This window comes from Papio anubis, chromosome 10, assembly GCF_008728515.1.
Source record: "Papio anubis isolate 15944 chromosome 10, Panubis1.0, whole genome shotgun sequence".
Lineage (NCBI taxonomy): Eukaryota > Metazoa > Chordata > Mammalia > Primates > Cercopithecidae > Papio > Papio anubis.
In genome coordinates this window covers 98781107-98800736 of record NC_044985.1, presented here as the reverse complement: position 1 = coordinate 98800736, position 19630 = coordinate 98781107, and the positions used below count along the sequence as shown (strand labels likewise).

Below are 19630 nucleotides of genomic sequence, written 5' to 3'. Positions count from 1 at the left end.
ACCTTTGTAATATGCTTGTTTTGAAAAAGGGTTCACACTATACGGCATAGCTGCATCATAACTGCTCATCATTACCAAAATGATGGTAAAGTGTTTACCAAATGATCTATAATAACCCTTAGCTCTCCAAAAATTCTGGCCCTAAAATTGGAAGAATTGGACTTCAGACCTGAGTACATTGCTGCATGATTTTGATGTTACCCACTGTCTACTGGGCTTACCTCTCTCTAGTCAAATGAAAGGGAAGAACAAGAGCATATTACAATCCCTTCCGACTCCCAAATTGGATTTTAAAATATCTGAGCACATGATCAATTTTAAGAAAACAAATTGAAAAAAGAAATCTTGAACACATTTTTTATCAACTATTTGAGATAAATATTGTGCTGCCTGAGACTTTCATGTACTATCAGTTCATTTGCTAGGAATCCTCCATATCTAAAGTGGTTTTCCTCGATGAATAAAGAAGTAACAATAATGCTTTTAGACAATTCAATTTGAATGTTCAAGAAATCTGCCAGTTGGGTAGCACTGAGTGCTTCTTTCACTCTGTAGATGGTTAAAAAAATAAGTGGATTACGTTTTTCAAGTTCACCTTCCTATATAAAAGCTTGAGGCCGATTATTACTTTAAAGGAATTGAACATGCTATGCAACCCAGTTACTGCAGTTTATATACAATTCAAATGGTATTGGCTTTTTCTCTTCTCTTCCTTTTTCTTTCTTTCAATGCTTCTGTCTCCCTTGACTACTTCAAGAGTTATAAATGAGATGAGGTAATGTGACCTAGTGCAACAGTAGCATGAGGAAGCAGGTAAGGAGTCCATCAAGTGGACTGTCAAGGTTAGCTGGCTGTTGAGGAGGCTGTCGTGGAGGGGACTTTGCTGCCTGAACTATGTGTGAATTGCAATGGGCTTGCACAGATTATAAAGATCTATGGGGTCAATTAAGTTAAAATTCTTATCTAGTTACCTGCTCATTTGTTCCCCTTATAAATTTTGGTACCTAGGATGGTGGGTACCTGGATGTTTCTTTAAAGAATAAGTGCAGTCTGTATTCTTTATGGGAATATGTTCATAATGCCTTACACACATATAAACTGTTGCATATAAAATGATTTCACATATATTATTCCATTTGTCTCACCCAACAACCTCATAAGGTAAGTAGGAGCAGGCATTATTGTCCATACTTTCCAGATGAGAAAACTGAAATCCAGAAAGGCTAATTAACTTGCCCAAGATAATATAACTAGTACTACACTGATCCTTCTGTTTATAAGAGCAGCATTTCTGCTTTATACTAGACCAAACCTAAAATACACTATCACTTGGAAGAAACATTACAGGGGATTTGTTGCTAATGAATGAAGGCCTTTGCCTAGTTCTAAATCCAGAAATCACTTCAAGGCTGCACCTGAACCCAAACAAAATTCATTCAAGAAGTAGTCTTTAAATGCCTACCCCATGCCATACAGTTTTCCAGGAAACAGACCAAAAAAAAAAAAAAAAAAAGGAATATGGCCTCAACTCCCACTGCTCCCTCACCAAAAAAACACCTCATCTCTCTGATAATGACACACTTCTGCATGCTAAAGTGATACTGAATTATAGTGATCTCATGCTTCATTAATATTTGCATTTTTCTTGGAGTACTTGGAGGTAAATTTTTAGCATTGTAGATTAAAAAAGGAAATGGCCTTGGGACCTTTCTCCAAGTGAAAGCTTTAGTGGAGCCCAGCATATAAACAGAGCAACTTAGAATCTGTCATCGACATCTACTGCCTTTGCCTCAGCGCAAATAAGGGTATCAATTGTCAGAACCATGACTACTAAGGTGTGGTCCCTGGACCAGCAGTATTAGTATCATTTGGGAAGCTGTTTAAAATGCAAATACATGGCCCCACCCGGATATAATAAATCAGAAGCTGGGGCCCAGAAACTTGTGTTTTAGTAACCTCTTTGGGTGCTTTGAGAACCACTCCAATTTAACTTTCAGGCATCATGAGCAGGACATTGAGGAACACATCTGGGGCTTGAGGATGTCTTCCAGTGATTCTCTAGTTTAGCACATCATCAAAATAGACATTTCTGTACTATGTATAAAGCATCTTCCAGAGCATTACTTTGAAGAATCCAAGTTCTTTGTCTGCATTTTAAATCAAATGCTTTGGGCCGGGCACGGTGACTCATGCCTGTAATCCCAGCACTTTGGGAGGCCAAGGCAGGTGGATCACTTGAGGCCAGTAGTTTGAGACCAGCCTGGCCAGCATGGTGAAACCCTATCTCTACTAAAAAATAAACAAACAAATAAACAAAAAGAAGTGAATGCTTTAGATTTTATTTCATTTTGGGAAATTTAGTTTCATAATAACTATGATCCTCTAAGAGTAGATATAAATACAGTAATTTTAGAAGATATAGCTTTTAGTTAGGTAAACCAATCATCTCATTTTAAATCTGCCTTTTAGATAAGAATTTAGTTTACACATAAAGGTTTTGAGCCTTGCAATTATATCTGTATAGTAATTATTTTCCCAGACAGGACATACTCAAACATAATTTAAACAATATGTCAATTTTATCTAATAATCTAGAGCTGTCTTTTTTTCTTACTCTTGAAACATTACACTAAAAAAAAAAAAAAAAAAAAAAAAAACCACAGACCCATGGTTAAATCAGCTTCATGCTTCATAAATAATGGGGTAATACTGTACTTTCAATTTCAAAACAGGATCATAACTTCAATGTAAGAGAGAGTGAGTTCTTTATATATTATAATCTCTGCAAGTGTGGCATTATTTTGGTCACTGAATTTTTCTTTTGTTTTTGTTTTTGTTTTACAGCTTCCTAACCAGTGTCTCTTACTCTCTTCCAATCGTGCTTATGGTTGCCTGGGTTGTATTTATAGCTGCCTTTGTGAAAAAGCTTGTCTATGAGAAAGACCTCCGGCTTCATGAGGTATGTTGAAAATCACTTCTTGTTATGAGTAAGTCCTGTTCATAGAACAATTACTATGATTTTCATCATGCCTATATAAACTCAGAAAGCCTAACTCATCCCTTGTGAATTAAACAGAAAGAGAAACCTTTTACAAATCACAAAAGCAGCTGATAAGGCAATATTTTATTTTCTCAAAAAGTGACATAAAAGTCACTTACTAAGTGCTTTTAAAAAACAAAATCTGAATAAAATATGAGTACAATGATAATTCTTAGAGTAATTTTTTGCCCAAGAAATTACCTATAGGACTTATGATCTAACAGAGGAAGTTTAAATAACAACAATAACAACTGTTCAGGCAGAGAGATTGTTGGCATGGTAACTAAAATAACCCAAATGTAGATCTAGATAGAGCTATAAACATAGACATAGACGTATGGCTTATTTTGGCTCTCACAAAGAAAATTCTCTTTCCAGTATATCTTGTCTCCTTCAATTACCTTCCCCATTTTCCACTGACTCCTGACTTATAGAAACTAAGAATTTCATGTTATGCTACTGATTGGGTTAATAACCATATCACAATGGAAGACAGAACCAAGAGTGTGAAGCATGACCTCTTTCTGGGCACGTTCTTCATCATTAACCCCAAATCCAAAATATCTTACTTCTTTTTAGAATTTATGATAAAGCATTATGTGGTTTTTAGATTGTATTTGAGTAGAAATTATTTTATCTACTGATCCCATAATGAGTCCGTTCTTATACTCACTCATGGAGTGGAAACAAAGATGAAACATTTCAAAACTGGGGCACAATAATTATTGCAAGGGCTGGCTGAATTCTGAAATAATGAGGTTAGAGGAACCTGTTCATCCACTTGTCCTTTTCAGACTTACCTTGACAATGCTTTTAGACAATTGATCATTTCTCCCTGTAAGATACAAGTTGCTGCTTCATATTTCTGTTAGTTCAGCATCAGGCTTTCAGTGTTGTCCCAACATTTAAACGTACATTTTTTACCTTTTCTATTTGAATTTTGATTGATCCACACAGCTGTATTTTTATATTTCAGTTATAATTTGTTAAATTTCTCATCAACTAGTTTGAGTCCTGTTGTATTCAGGACTGTATGCAATGGTTTTCTAATTCCAATTTAGAAAGCTGAATCCATGCCTTCAACCATAATCATGATTGCAAGCCCCTACCTTCTAGTTTTCTTTCAGGTTCCTAGTATTCAGAAGCAAATCATCACAGAGTAAAGAAAACCTGTGAGATAGAAACTGTGACAGAAACGGAGTCTATTTCTACTTCAAAATTAATACCTACCTTAAAAATATTACTTGTGATAGAAACAGTAAATAGAAGCATGTATGCATACAGTATATATACAAATATATATGCATATAATAAAACTGTGTGTATACAATACACACACATTGTATTATTTCATGTTTGAAGATGATGCTCTCCGAAGGCATCTATGTGTGTCACCAAAAAATATCCAAGCATAACAAAAAGTCATTTCTCAACTGAAAATGCGAAAGACATGTTTTTAGCTATGAACCAGTTTCTGTTTGGTAGCTCTGTGTCTCCATTTGGCCTGCATCTACCTTTAAAATTTAACCACCCTTGTCTTGGGGTCAAAGTGACATGGTGGAAGATCACTGAACCTGGAATCAGAATATCAGGTTTTGTATTCCAGTTCTGCCAGCCATATACACTCGAGCTCAATCTCTTAAATTCTCTGAGTCTGATCATCTAGACTTCATTCAACATTTATTTCCAGAATGTAGCTCCCTCTGTCTGCCAGAACAGAGGAGGAGCTCAATTATTCATATTTTATCAATTCTAAGACATTGATTTCCCCCCCGCCTTTTAAAGCCTCTGAAATTGGGATACATTTGATAGGGTGTCATGATTTATTTGGCAGTAATCTTTCTTTCTTGGTGGCATGTAAAATAATGGCACATCCTCAACGGTGTCCTAAATTTGAAGAAATACGGTGTGTTTATGAAATGAATTGATGGAGGCGGGCGTGGAAGGAGTGGGATGTCCCTAGTGCCTCCTGCTCAGCCTCGCTCCACTGCCCACAGTTCTCATCTAAACTCCTTTTTAAAGATATAAGGTTCAGCTCAGAAATTGAGAAGTGACTTGCTGAAGACCTTGGAGCTAGTTAATGGTAGATCTGGCAGTAGAACTGAAGTATTTTGACTTCCAACCAATCCTCTTCCAGATCATAGCTATCTTCACCCTTACAGTCTTACTTTAGTAACACAGACTTCTAAGGACATTTGCAGATGATGATGGATAATCTCTTAAGCAACCAGAAACTCAAAGTCACTTTTTACTTTTTTTTTTTTTTTTTTTTTGAGACGGAGTCTCGCTCTGTCGCCCAGGCTGGAGTGCAGTGGCCGAATCTCAGCTCACTGCAAGCTCCGCCTCCCGGGTTTACGCCATTCTCCTGCCTCAGCCTCCCGAGTAGCTGGGACTACAGGCGCCCGCCACCTCGCCTGGGTAGTTTTTTTGTACTTTTTTAGTAGAGACGGGGTTTCAGCGTGTTTGCCAGGATGGTCTCGATCTCCTGATCTTGTGATCCGCCCGTCTCGGCCTCCCAAAGTGCTGGGATTACAGGCTTGAGCCACCGCGCCTGGCCTCAAAGTCACTTTTTAATACCATCTTTTTATATTCCGATAACGTCTAAAGCTGCCCAAGTCCTACTTTTTTTTCATTCAAATTAAACAAAAAAGGTAAATAAAATCAATATTCTTCCCTTTTCCTTCTGTAATTATTCTCAATCCTGGCAAGAAAACCAAGTTAATTGGTATCTCAATGAAGCCACTTATCTTTGACTTTGTTATGGTATGATTCCATGAATCCCTTTACCTTGTTAAATAAATTAGCACAAATTCAATAAGTTTACTTATTAAAGTAAGCCCATAGTATTAAAAAAGTACTTTAAAAATGCCTTTCGATTGGGTTTTGTTCTGCACTTTGCTTTTAAAAATTAAAATAATAAAGCTATACAAATCTGATTTCATAACACATACAGAAGAGTATTTTTTCTCATTATTTTCATGGTTTATGAGTTCAATTCATCTGTTTGATCTAACGTAAGTCATCTATGGGACTTTCAGTGCTTATATTTTGTTGGAGACAGAATTTTGGAGTCATTCTCTCAGTTCAGCCAGGTAACCTAAAATATATGTGGGCCGCAGAGATGTTACCAATAATTACACAAAGATTTTTTAGTCCCCTAGTGCTTCACATTAAACAATTTTTTGTGCTTTCCTGACATACACTAATCCACCCCACCACTGATATAAATGTCTATTGTTAATAGAATGATAGAAATTGAGGTAGAAAATGTTATTATTCCTTATGAGTTAGTACTTGACATTCTTGCGGAATTGAATGAAGATATTGCTATCAAGTAAATATATAAGTATTTCTGATTTCTTTTCTTGACAGTATTTACGTCAATCCCTGTGCGTAAGCTTCTCATGAATGTGGCAACGCATTTATCCAAACTCTTTTAGAATCTCTTTCTTATTCTTTCCTGTAAACTGGGCAGACTTTGGCCACTATGCAGAGGGGTTTTCTTTGAGCAACAGGTTATCAGATATTGATGAATTGCTCTGGCAGGTTTGGGAGGCTTGAGACAAGTGACTCTCTGATTACAAAGCTGGTACCTGACATCTGTCACTTTGAGGAGGAACTAATGGCATCCAAGAAAGCACAGCCGGCCGCTCTTGGTGGGCCCCCTTCCATCAGCAAGTTTGGTCTTGTTTATTACAACAAAGTTGGCAGTGAATCTGGATAATTTATGCTCTCACTGCTCTTTCTCTTTATGAATAGCAGCTATTTTCCTCGTGGCGTAAAATCCTGAAGTTTAACACTGAAGTTTCATGCTACAATGTTAAACAGTGAATGCTTTTGGAAGCACCTAACTCACCCTGTTTCAGGAAAAAGCAAAATGATCAGTATCTAACTTTTATAAATTCCTGGGACTGGAATCTGATCTTGAGTATCAAAAATTTCAAAATTACATTGATTAAATACCATTAGTCCTGGTATTCAAGCCTGCCAAATTGCCAAATTATCTTTTAACAAGTCTAGGAATGAAGAATATTCTCAATATATAAGTGATTTATAGAACGCTATCAATTGTCAGGGAAGAAAATCATGTTTATACACGTGACATCAGCTTTATTTTGTGGCCTTGATACAGTCTAGATATTTTATAAACCACCTTGGGAAATACATTGACATTGTCCCCTACGTACATACGTTGCCACTGGGGGAAAATATGTTTGTATAGGCTACATAAAATTGTGGCAAATATCAGCTTGGGAAATAGTAATATAGGTTCCATAACTCCCCCACTTAATTATATTCAAATAGGCATAAAAATATGAAAATACAAATAGTAGGAAAGGGAAATAAAAAGGACTAACACATCATATTGGAACAGGTGAATACTTCTGAAATAGTCACCAAACATGACACAGTATTTTTTTCAAATGGGGTAGGGTACACGCAAAGAATTGCTGGAATAAGATATCTGAGGTCTTTTTCACACTAAAATGTAATTTTTTTTTTCAGTGATAGCATGTGTAGCAATTGGGGAAACTTTCCATAGTGACCTGTGCTCCATGCTACTTTGATCCATACTTTCCATTCCCACGGAAGCATAGGCTGAGTACTACAAATGGTGACAGGGTCTCGGAGGAGAAACACATTAGGGAGAGAATAAGGGGAGAAAAAGGGCAAAGTTAAGAGAGAAAGTCACAGGCTCTTTCTCAGTGGTGATTAGCTTAAAGCCCACAGCTTCGACTGTTGGCAGCCAGGTAGCTGTTTCCCTGGTAACAACTGGAGCAGCAGAGTTATCGAAATGTGATGTTACAAAAGCAAAAAGTAAAATTCACTATTTTGCTTGTAGAGCAAAAGATCCAGTGCATTCACTATTCTTTTTTTTTTCCTGGAAAAGTTAGGTTTAATGGGGTGGGGCATTGACTATCCTTGATTTTGAAAAAAGAAAAAATTGGGTTATAAAGCTGTTAGTGGAAATTTCTTTTTTTTTTTTTTTTTTTTTTTTTGGGAGACAGAGATTCATTTTCTCTCAGGCTGGAGTGCAATGGCATGATCTCGGCTCACTGCAACCTCTGCCTCCTGGGTTCAAGCTATTCTCCTGTCTCAGCCTCCTGAGTAGCTGGGATTACAGATTATATACCACCACGCCTGGCCTAATTTTGTATTTTATTAGAGATGAGGTTTTGCCATTTTGGCCTGGCTGGTCTCGAACTCCTGACCTCAGGTGATTCGTTGGCCTCGGCCTCCCAAACAGCTGGGATTACAGGTGTGAGCCACTGCGCCTGGCCTGTTAGTGGAGATTTCTTTTGTTCCTTTTTTTTTTTTTTTTTTTTTTTTAAAAGATAAATTCATAGGCTTAACATTAATCATGAATTGTTAAAACTGGAAACCAGGATATCCAGATTACACCAAAGTACATGTCACAAAATTCAACCAAACCAAGGTCCACAGGGCTTTACATCTTTTTTTTCAATTTTAATTTTTATTACTTTTCTGTTACACTTTAAGTTCTGGGATGTGCACCCGTTGGAGTTTATTACATAGGTGGCATTCTGCGTGCCATGTGGTGGTTTTATACGCTCACATCAACCTGTCATCTACATTAGGTATTTCTCCTAAAGATATCCCTTCCCTAGCCCCCCACCCCCCGACAGGCCCAGTTGTGTGATGTTCCCAGGGGACTTTAAATCTTTCAGAATCCTTTTGAGTTAATGCACAAATAGATTGTGCTGGTTTATTTTTCTACCTTGTGGAATGCCTTGGCCTCTGGGGATATCACTGAGGTATCAAAGAATATCAATTGAGAGAGAGGTATAGAGGATCTCAGATACATGAGTTTATTATGAATGTATAAATGGCTTTTTGGAAAACAAGGATGACAAATATTGACCCAGACTGCCACTAAGTGTTAAGGATGGGAAGGCTGTAGCTAAAGGCGGAAGGTCTCCCTTAAGTTTCTGTGTTTTAAATTCTTAGGAATCAGGTATACTGTTTCTCTCAGGAACATAAATACTGATTGTGTTGTTCATTAGTGTTTAGTAAAAAAAAAAAAAAAAATTACGGATTTTTATGAGCTCAGTCTCTACACTGAACTCTAGTAGTTAAGCCATGGTTTTTCACCAGCTTGAAATGCTCATGCCTGCACAAATGTCAAAATCATGTAAAATTATTTAGAGGATACCATAAATTTGATAATCTATTCTAAATTGGTTTAATCTAGAGATGTCAGCTGGATAACAATTATCAAGTGGAACTGTAATTAAACAAACCCTCACCATCCAAATTGTTTATTATATTATGCCATTCTATGAACAAATAATCTAAGATGTTCTGGTTTATATAGGCATATTTCACATAGCAAGCATAGATAAATTCTTGATTTATGTAAATGATTAAAATGCCTAGTTCCATATATAGAGAGACTATAATGACATTTCTACATAATGCAGGGAATAATTTTTATTTGGGAGAATATCAGCATAACAAGCGCCTCACACTTTTTCTTCTTACAGTACATGAAGATGATGGGTGTGAACTCCTGCAGCCATTTTTTTGCCTGGCTTATAGAGAGTGTCGGATTTTTACTCGTTACCATTGTGATCCTCATCATTATACTCAAGCTTGGCAATATTCTTCCTAAAACAAATGGGTTCATTTTGTTCCTGTATTTTTCGGACTACAGCTTCTCTGTTATTGCCATGAGCTATCTTATCAGTGTCTTCTTCAACAACACCAACATCGCAGCTCTGATTGGAAGTCTCATCTACATCATTGCCTTCTTTCCATTTATTGTTCTGGTTACAGTAGAGAATGAGTTGAGCTATGTAGTCAAAGTGTTCATGGTAAGTCAACTGTTGGAATGGCAGAGTGAGAAATGACCGTTTTTTGTTTGTTTGTTTGTTTATTTTTGGATTCTCAAACTGGAAGTTCACTTATCTAAATTTGAAATTCAGTGAAAGCAAAGTAAGCTCAATGTCCTAATGATAGCTTTTCCTACATCATTGTATACCATACAAGACAATGAAGAGCTTACAAAACCATGATATGTGATACTGTTAAGAAATAGTTCCTAAAGAAAGAACAGTTAAACTGTCATACATCATGTTTTAGAGGTCGTCAAGAATTCTGACTTCTCTCTGGTCCAGTTCCTGAAACATCTTGGAGCCTCTGGTATTGGAATTATTCTCATATGTGAACAATTCTCATGGTTCTCATGACATACAATATAGCTTAAATGTGTAAAGACAAATGCACCGACAGCATATAATCAACCTTAAATTCTTTTCTGCCTTTTCAATTCAGAAGCACTACATTAATTTAAGAATTTTAATTAAAGCATTAAGATTACTGACTGAAATTTAGAAAGCAGAAGCAAATTTCATCATACTAAAACTTTGCTATTTATGGAAATAAAAAGTAATGAATAACTTTATCTAGCATTGAACAACTTTGGGTTCAAACAATATTTAAATTTCAAATTTGTTGCAATGATCAGTATTCAATCAACTGATATTTTAGTATATCTTTATTCATAACACTTCTATACCTGAAATAAATGTATGGAGTGAAAACACCTTCTGGCCCTTAATGTTTTCAGTAAATTTTAGTCTTAATACTGAATTACTCCATAATTACCTATTTTATTACTTGTCAAGCAACATTTAATGAGTTCAAATGTATATTTTGATTTTTTAACAAATGGTTACAAGTTGTAATTTTCCTGTTTTTGTTTTCTGCTGTTCCCTCTGCTCTTCCTTCACAGTTGTAGCGTGGTTGGTAAGGGATTGCTGTATTTCTAAATTTGCTTAGAGAAGGAGCATCAATTTTATCTATACAAATGTCCAAACTTTTAAGTATTTTAGGATCCCTCTGGGTGAAATACATGAAATCTACAAGAACTATCATTGCTGTTTCCTTTCTTCACAGAGCCTGCTGTCCCCAACAGCATTCAGTTATGCAAGCCAATACATTGCACGATATGAAGAACAGGGCATTGGTGGGTCCCCTTTCTTTAAAACTGGATTTTATCTTTCACAACTGTGCTGTGTGTCACAGAAGAATAAACACTCATGTTCACTTTTTAGGTCTTCAGTGGGAAAATATGTACAGCTCCCCGGTTCAGGATGACACCACCTCGTTTGGCTGGCTGTGCTGTCTAATCCTAGCTGACTCTTTCATTTATTTCCTTATTGCTTGGTATGTCAGGAATGTCTTCCCAGGTATGAATATGCTTCCTACAGATATATGCTTTTTATGTGTAACTTCAACATAAATCAACTAATAATATGTTCTAATATTTTATTTGCACAAATTTTTTAAATTAAAAAAAATATATATATATTTTTTTTGAGATGGAGTCTCCCTCTGTTGCCCAGGCTGGAGTGCAGTGACGTGATCTCAGCTCACTGCAACCTCCACATCCTGGATTCAAGTGATTCTCCTGCCTCAGCCTCCCAAGTAGCTGGGATTATAGGCATGTGCCACCACGCCCAGCTAATTTTTGTATTTTTAATAGAGCTGGGGTTTCACCATGTTAGCCAGGCTGTTCTTGAGCTCCTGATCTCAAGTGATCTGCCCACCTTGGCCTCCCAAAGTGCTGGGATTACAGGCATGAGCCACCATGCCTGGCCTTTAATTTTTTTTTAATTAAAAAAAATCTTATTTGCCATATATAATCTCCAAAAAGAAATACTCAAATCCCAAAGCTAACAAAAAATTTTCAGGATGAGATAATATACTGCTAAATTTCCTCTCAGATATTCCTTTAAAGGATGGAGTGAATTAAGAAGCTTAGAATAGTGTCAAATCAATCCAGTCTCTCTAAATAGGAGTGTGAGATATTATAAGGGAAAAACCAAAACTCCTAATTCTAAGGAGAATTGACCAGATTCTAAAGGAAGAAGACAAGTTGGGTTACCCTTCTAGGTCTCAGTCATCCTTTCTAACATGCTTAGATAGTTTTCCATTTAGCCCTACTTATATTTATGTATTTTTTGATGTTATAAACGAATAAAAGAACATGATTTCATTTATGTAAGATCTTTGTGAAAGACAAATAGATAGAGACAGAAGGCAGATCAATGATTGCCTGGGATGTGGGGTGGGAGCAGGGATTATCTGCAAATGGGCATGAGACACATTTTATTGAGTTATAGAAATGTTCTGATATTGAATTGCACAACTTCATACATTAACTAAAACTTATCTACCTGTACACTTATAATAGGAAGACAAGTAGGCCAACAGCATGCATTTTTATGAGAGAAATGATATGAAATTATATGACTAATAGTTTTAATTATGTTTTTCTAAATGGCAAAATTATCCTTTCAGTCATGGATGAATATGTCTATACATGTCTGTTTAGACCCTTATGGGGATTAAATTGTGGCATTTTCTGGGCTGGAAACCCAGAATCTGGATCTGAACTAGTCTTATCACTGTAAAATCACAACTTGTAGCATTTATTTCATAGATAAATAGTGGCTTTTTCCATTACAATAAGTGTACAGTTAAATAAGTTTTAGTAAATGTAAATGAAGCTGCTTAAAAACTAATCAGCAAAAAAGTCATCTTTTTTTGCTTTACTTTGGAAACTGAGACCACCTTTTAGTTTTATATAGTGTCAAAAAATAAGGCCGGGCGCGGTGGCTCACGCCTGTAATCCCAGCACTTTGCGAGGAGGGTGGATCACGAGGTAAGGAGCTCAAGACTAGCCTGGCCAAGATGGTGAAACCCTGTCTCTACTAAAAAAAAAAAAAAAAAAAAATTAGCTGGGCGTGGTGGCACGCATCTGTAATCCCAGCTACTCCAGAGGCTGAGGCAGAGAACTGCGTAAACCTGGAGGGGTGTATGTTGCAGTGAGCCGAGATTGCGCCACTGCACTCCAGCCTGGTTGACAGAGTAAGACTCCGTCTCAAATAAATAAATAAATAAATATATAAATAAACTACTTCCTAAACCATACATGGGATCTACTGTTTTGTTTCTGATGTTTAATGTTAACAGTCAACTAAAACTCACTTTTCCTGATACATTTTTATTCCAGGGACATATGGTATGGCAGCTCCCTGGTATTTTCCAATCCTTCCTTCTTATTGGAAGGAGCGATTTGGGTGTGCAGAGGTGAAGCCTGAGAAGAGCAATGGCCTCATGTTTACTAACATCATGATGCAGAACACCAACCCATCTGCCAGTAAGACAAGTCTGTCAACAGCATGCCTTGTTACGAGAGAAATGATAAGAAATTACATGACTAGTAGTTTCAATTATTTTTTTCTAAATGGCAAAATTATCATCCTTTTAGTCATGATGAAAATGTCTACACATGAGTCTTTGGACTCCTATGGGGATTAAATTGTGGCTTTTCTGGGCTCATTAGCTCAGTTGGTTAGCATATGGCGCTAATTAGGCCAAGATTGCAGATCCTTTTGTGGTCCAGTTAGACTCACATAGAGAAAAATTTTGTTTCTTGGCCACAATCTGCACCCCTAACTCCAGCCGTCTGTCACCAGTCATAAGGAGTAACCAGGTAACAAGCATCAGTAATTTAGCATAACCCATCCCAAATACTGGAAAAATAGTTCAAAGCTGATGTCTTCCTGATGCCAGGTGAGTCATGTCATCTTTATAAAGTGAGTACGGGCCACGTAAGTGGTCCTTTTGTGATGCCTGAAGCAGGTGTAGTTAGTTATTAATGATCTGGACTCTATAAACGGCAGATCTGAACTAGTCTTATCACTCTAAAATCACAACTTGTAGGCATTTATTCCATAATTTGGTATCATCCTGCCCAACCAGGGGACCAAGCCTTAGACATATCTTTTGACTATTTGATATTTGTTGAATAAAGGAGAATTTGTAATTATAATACCATATTCTCGGACTGCTTTTTCCAACAAAGAAGGATGAAATAAACCTTGGTTCTCCACTCTTATTCATTCTGTAACCAAGTGAGGAGGCTGAAGACTATAATAAATCATTTGTTTCTGGATTTTGTATTTTACTTAGAGGGTTATACTTTTATAGTCTTCAATTTTTAATAAAGATAAAGTCTAACTCTAGCTGCATTACCTTACTTGTGAGTTTACAACTCTTCCCTTGATTTCTCTCCAGGTCCTGAATACATGTTTTCCTCCAACATCGAGCCTGAACCTAAAGATCTCACAGTTGGGGTTGCCCTGCATGGGGTCACAAAGATCTATGGCTCAAAAGTTGCTGTTGATAACCTCAATCTGAACTTTTATGAAGGGCATATTACTTCATTGCTGGGGCCCAATGGAGCTGGGAAAACTACTACCATGTATGCTAACGTTTTGACACTTATTGCCATAGAAGCATATTACAAAAAAATACAGGTTTTTAAAAAATAAACTAACCTATGTTTATAAAAAACAAAATTATTACATTTCCCAGATGGAAGAAGATGGCTCAACTTATATGCTATAGAATGGAGTCAAAATCAAATAAATATTCTTGGCACCTCTTAGACAATAGGAAATTCTACAACATTGAGTTCATATTCTTAGGTAGAGACTATTGGTTGGGGCTCATTAGTAACTGATCTCTTTTTTTTTTTTTTTGAGACGGAGTCTCGCTCTGTCACCCAGGCTGGAGTACAGTGGCGTGATCTTGGCTCTCTGCAAGCTCTGCCTCCCAGGTTCACGCCATTCTCCTGCTCAGCCTCCCCAGTAGCTGGGACTGCAGGTGCCTGCCACCATGCCCGGCTAATTTTTTGTATTTTTAGTAGAGACAGGGTTTCACTGTGTCAGCCAGGATGGTCTTGATCTCCTGACCTCGTGATCTGCCCATCTTGGCCTCCCAAAATGCAGTAACTGATCTCTTAAAGGGAGTATCTGCTTTCTGGTTCATCCCTGGTCTCTACCAAGCTTCACTGCTTCATACACCCACCCTGTTTCATTTATTTGCGTTTCTAGCCTGGTGTATATAAAAGTATGAAATTGCACATCCTGATATAGACACATTTAGCCTCAGCTGCTTCTTCACAGGAAACCTTTGCCTTGACTCATAAAGAAACAAAGGAACCACCAGCTATCAGAGAGAAATCAAAAAGGCCAGGAGCAGAACATAAACTGTTCTTTCTCACTCCTCACCTATGTAGCATTTTCCTGTGTCAGAATGGAGAAGAGATTCAACTGTTTTTAAAGTGACATTCTTTTGAATTGTTTTTTATGTGATTTGCTCCAATGCTCCACATTCACTTAGTTGCTGAGTCAGCTCTAAGATGCTGTTGGTGCTCTAGCCCTTGTTTGAGAAAAAGGATCAGTTGCTGCATATCCTACTTAGTATCATCATGAATCAGCTCAGTGACTGTGAAAACACTGGAATTAATTTTTTTTTTTTGTAAATAAAAGGGGACAAAGGAAGGTCATGAAATGAGTGAGCATATAGCCTCTGCTATTTGCATGGCCTGTTTAAAGTCAAAGTTGGCTTTCTAGGGAGAATACAATGACAAAAAGGCCATTTTTTTTTAACTTTTATTTTAAGTTCAGGGGCACAAGTGCAGGTTTGTTACACAGGTAAACTTATATAATGAGGGTTTATTTTACATATTATTTGATCACTCAGGTATTAAGCCTAGTACCCATTACTTATTTTTCCTGATCCTCTCCTTCCTTCCACCCTGCACCCTCTGAAAGCCCCACTGTGTGGTGTTACCTTCTATGTGTCCATGTAGTCTCATCATTTAGTTCCCACTTATACGTAAGAACATATTTGTATTTGGTTTTCTGTTCCTGTGTTAATTTGCTAAAGATAATGGCCTCCAGCTCCATTCGTGTATCAAATAGGCAATAAGAGGCTAATGAAGAAAAGGAACAGAGAAGGCTCTGGAAGAGGCTATAATTTTAGCTGAGAATGCCCCCATTTTATTGTTCTAAATAGAAATCTTTAATATAAAGTATGTTATTTGTATTTCAATGTTCATATGGGAAAACTGCATATTCCGTTGTTCATAATTTAATCCAGAAGTCTGCAATGCAAGGCACTGATTAGGTCACTGAGACAAAGTACTTAGAAAACAGGACCTTTCTCTGACCTCATGGAGCTCACATTGTAGTGGAGGAGATGGGTATTAAATAATTGCCCAGTTTACTAACTATCTGAAAGATGATGGGGAATTATCCAGGTGAGAATATTCTAATCACAGTGTAGAGAAAAGGACTGGAGATGAACTAAGAGCATGTGGGAAGTAGAGTTAGGAGCTTAGAGTGATGGGTTAGGCAGGTGGTGATGATGATGGTCCCATGAGGATAGCTGTGAAAACGGTGAGATGGGCATGTAGCTAGGAGATTAAAATAGGAGGAGAGTGCAAAAATCACTTACGGATTCCAGTCTCATGCAACCAGTATATGAATTTATCACATGGTGAAAGAGGCAAGATCAATGAGGGTGTGGCTTTTAGGGTAAAGATCATGAGCTCAGTTTTAAACATACTGAGTTGAAGGACCCTGTAAGAAATCTTACAGAGAAGTGGTATTGTCTGATAGATATATAGAGCAATCGTGGAGCTGAATAATGAGGTCTGGGCTACAGATGTAAATTTGAGACATGCCAACCTGTAGATGCTAAGGGATGTCAGGAAAGTGCATGGGTTTGCTCAAGGAGTGAGAATGTACTTGGAATTTAAAAGCCCAGTTGTGGCCAGGCGCAGTAATCCCAGCACTTTGGGAGGCCAAGGCGGGCAGGGCACGAAGTCAGGAGATCGAGGCCCTCCTGGCTAACACAGTGAAACCTCGTCTCTACTAAAAATACAAAAAATTAGCCGGGCGTGGTGGTACACGCCTGTAGTCCCAGCTACTTGGGAGGCTGAGGCTGGAGAATGGTGTGAACCCAGGAGGCAGAGGTTGCAGTGAGCTGAGATCGCCTGATCGTTTTTGTCATTGTTACCACTACCACCACCACCATTATGTAGCATTTATGTGATACTCTGAATTATTAAAAACTTAAAAGTAATTTTTCTTATTCCCATTAAATACCATTTTATTTCATAGTTTGCCCTTGCCTGAGAAAATACACTATATTTTTTCTTTTTAACAACTGAGATATAGTTAGTCCTCATATCTAGCTTAAATGCTTGGCTTATACCTAATTTATCATTTCTTCATTTCCAGTTCCATGTTAACCGGGCTGTTTGGGGCCTCAGCAGGCACCATTTTTGTATATGGAAAAGATATCAAAACAGACCTACACACGGTACGGAAGAACATGGGAGTCTGTATGCAGCACGACGTCTTGTTCAGTTACCTCACTACTAAGGAGCACCTTCTCCTATATGGTTCCATCAAAGTTCCTCACTGGACTAAAAAGCAGCTCCATGAGGAAGTAAAAAGGCAAGTTAAGACAGGAATGAGAACCTAAGTTGCTAACTCCTCTCAAAGACCCATAGCTTGGTTGGTAAAGCTCTGGAAATGATACTGATAGGAAATGTTTTCTCACAAAATAATTACTTTTTAGTTTTTCTACTTCTTTAATATTGAAAACATTTAAAGTCATTATCCTTACCGGCCAATTATTACACCGAAATTGTTTAACTCTCTTCATCTCTGGGTCCCATATTGCCCTGAATCCTTTGCTTCTAATCTCCATGGCTACTACACTGGTCCAAGCCTCCTAAGTGGATTCTTGGATTTCACTCATCTCTTGTGAAATCTGTTCTTCAAAGAGCAGCCAGGGTGATCTTTTTCAACTGCAGATCAGACTATGTCACTCCTGGATTTAAATCGTCCAATGGCTTCCTTCCATGCTCAGTATAATACTCAATAACATCCCTATCAAGGCTTACGAGCCTTATCAAACCTTACAAGCCTTATCAAGCCTTATCAAGGCTTACGAGGTCCTAAGTGACTTGCCTCCATTCTCACTTCTGATTTCATGTCCTTCCACTCACCTCCACATTTACTCTGCTCTAGGCACACTGGCCTAGCTACACACGTGACTATCCTAGGCCTGCTCCAGCCTCAGGGCTTTTTACTTTCTCTTCCCTCTACTTACAGCATCCCCCACCCAGGTGGCCATTTGACTTATTCTTGGTCAAATGACCACTTTCCTGGTCTCTGCCGAAATGTCACCGTTTCTGAGATGACTGCCGTATATAAAACTGATGCCTAAAATAGCATGTCCCAGCCACTCCTTATCTTATATTCTCTGTTTTATTTTTTTAGTTGCACTTATCACCACCAAAACTTACTTGAGAATATATTTATTGACTGGATTTCCCTATATCCCTCCCAATACACACACTTACTAGAATATAATCTCCTTATGAGTAGAAATTTTATCTGTTCACTGCTTTTCCCAAGTTTGTAAAACACAGCCTGGCACAAAATAGGCAGGCACTCTCTAGATATCTGTCAAAGGAATGAATTATGTATTCCTTTGGTTTTTTTTTTCTGAGTATTAATTTTGTACCTCCAATCAGGTGATAAATAATAGAAAACTATATCATGAGTCCTCAAGAGTTTATTGTACCTTACTGAGCACATAATAGTTATTTAGTGAATACATATTGATTAGGGTTATTGTATGTTTCCAGTACTCAAATAATATATCTGTAAAAAATAACCATCATACATTATTTTTGAAGGACTTTAAAAGATACTGGACTATATAGCCATCGTCATAAGAGAGTTGGAACGCTGTCAGGAGGAATGAAGAGGAAGTTATCTATATCCATAGCTCTCATTGGTGGATCAAGGGTAGTAATTTTGGATGAACCATCTACTGGAGTTGACCCATGTTCTCGCCGAAGTATATGGGATGTTATATCCAAGAACAAAACAGGTATGAGTAGTTTCTCAGAACTTCTCCACCCAGCAGTCATACTTCTGCCCTCTGGCATATACAAAAGCAAACTGAGGCTGGGTGCAGTGGCTCACGCCTGTAATCCCAGCACTTTGGGAGGCCAAGACAGGAGGATTGCTTTGAGACCAGCCTGGGTAACACAGTGAGACCCTGTCTGTACAAATAATAATAATAATAAAACAGCTGGCTGTGGTGGCTGGCATGTGGAGTCCTAGCCAGTCAGGAGGCTGAGGTTGGAGAATCACTACTTGAACCCAGCAGGTCAAGGCTGCAGTAAGCTATGATCAAGTCACTGCATTCCAGCCTGGATGACAGAGTGAGATACTGTCTCAAAACAAACAAACAAAAACCAGCAAATTGATGACTTTTCTGTTTATGATATCTTTTAAAAATTTTTACAATTAATTTGTATAGATACATAATGCTTGTACATATTTATCAGGTATAATATCTTTTAAAAGTCTAAGATTGGCTCTTTCTTTTCTGAAGATTTTTCCCCCAGATAACTTTCTGGGTCAATTGGTTAGTATCTATGTACTGCCCGCTGTGGGTTGAGCATTTGAGCATTTAACTGGCCTTTTTGAGAGCATGTAAATCCAACAGAAGTTTCAAAGTTTAATGCTTAGAGGAGCTAAGAATCTAATTAGAGATACCAAACATACACAAATGAAAATAAACTGAAAACAGACTAAGTGCTAACAGGATGTGAAGTAATGGAGTAATCAGAGTAGAGTGGAATAATCAGAGAGGAATATTCAAAAAGTCTTAAATTAC

The 19630-nt window shown here is 37.5% G+C and overlaps 1 protein-coding gene across 1 annotated transcript in view; it reads left to right on the top strand.

Annotated features, from left to right (window-relative positions):
• Positions 1-19630, top strand: part of ABCA12 (ATP binding cassette subfamily A member 12) — a 307782-nt gene that overhangs the window by 238100 nt on the left and 50052 nt on the right. The window contains exons 24-31 of the mRNA XM_021923961.2: positions 2845-2959; positions 9547-9876; positions 10961-11030; positions 11119-11253; positions 13083-13229; positions 14150-14336; positions 17167-17385; positions 18639-18835. Of these exons, the coding sequence (XP_021779653.2) occupies positions 2845-2959; positions 9547-9876; positions 10961-11030; positions 11119-11253; positions 13083-13229; positions 14150-14336; positions 17167-17385; positions 18639-18835 (1400 nt within the window). The remainder of the gene's footprint in view (positions 1-2844; positions 2960-9546; positions 9877-10960; positions 11031-11118; positions 11254-13082; positions 13230-14149; positions 14337-17166; positions 17386-18638; positions 18836-19630) is intronic.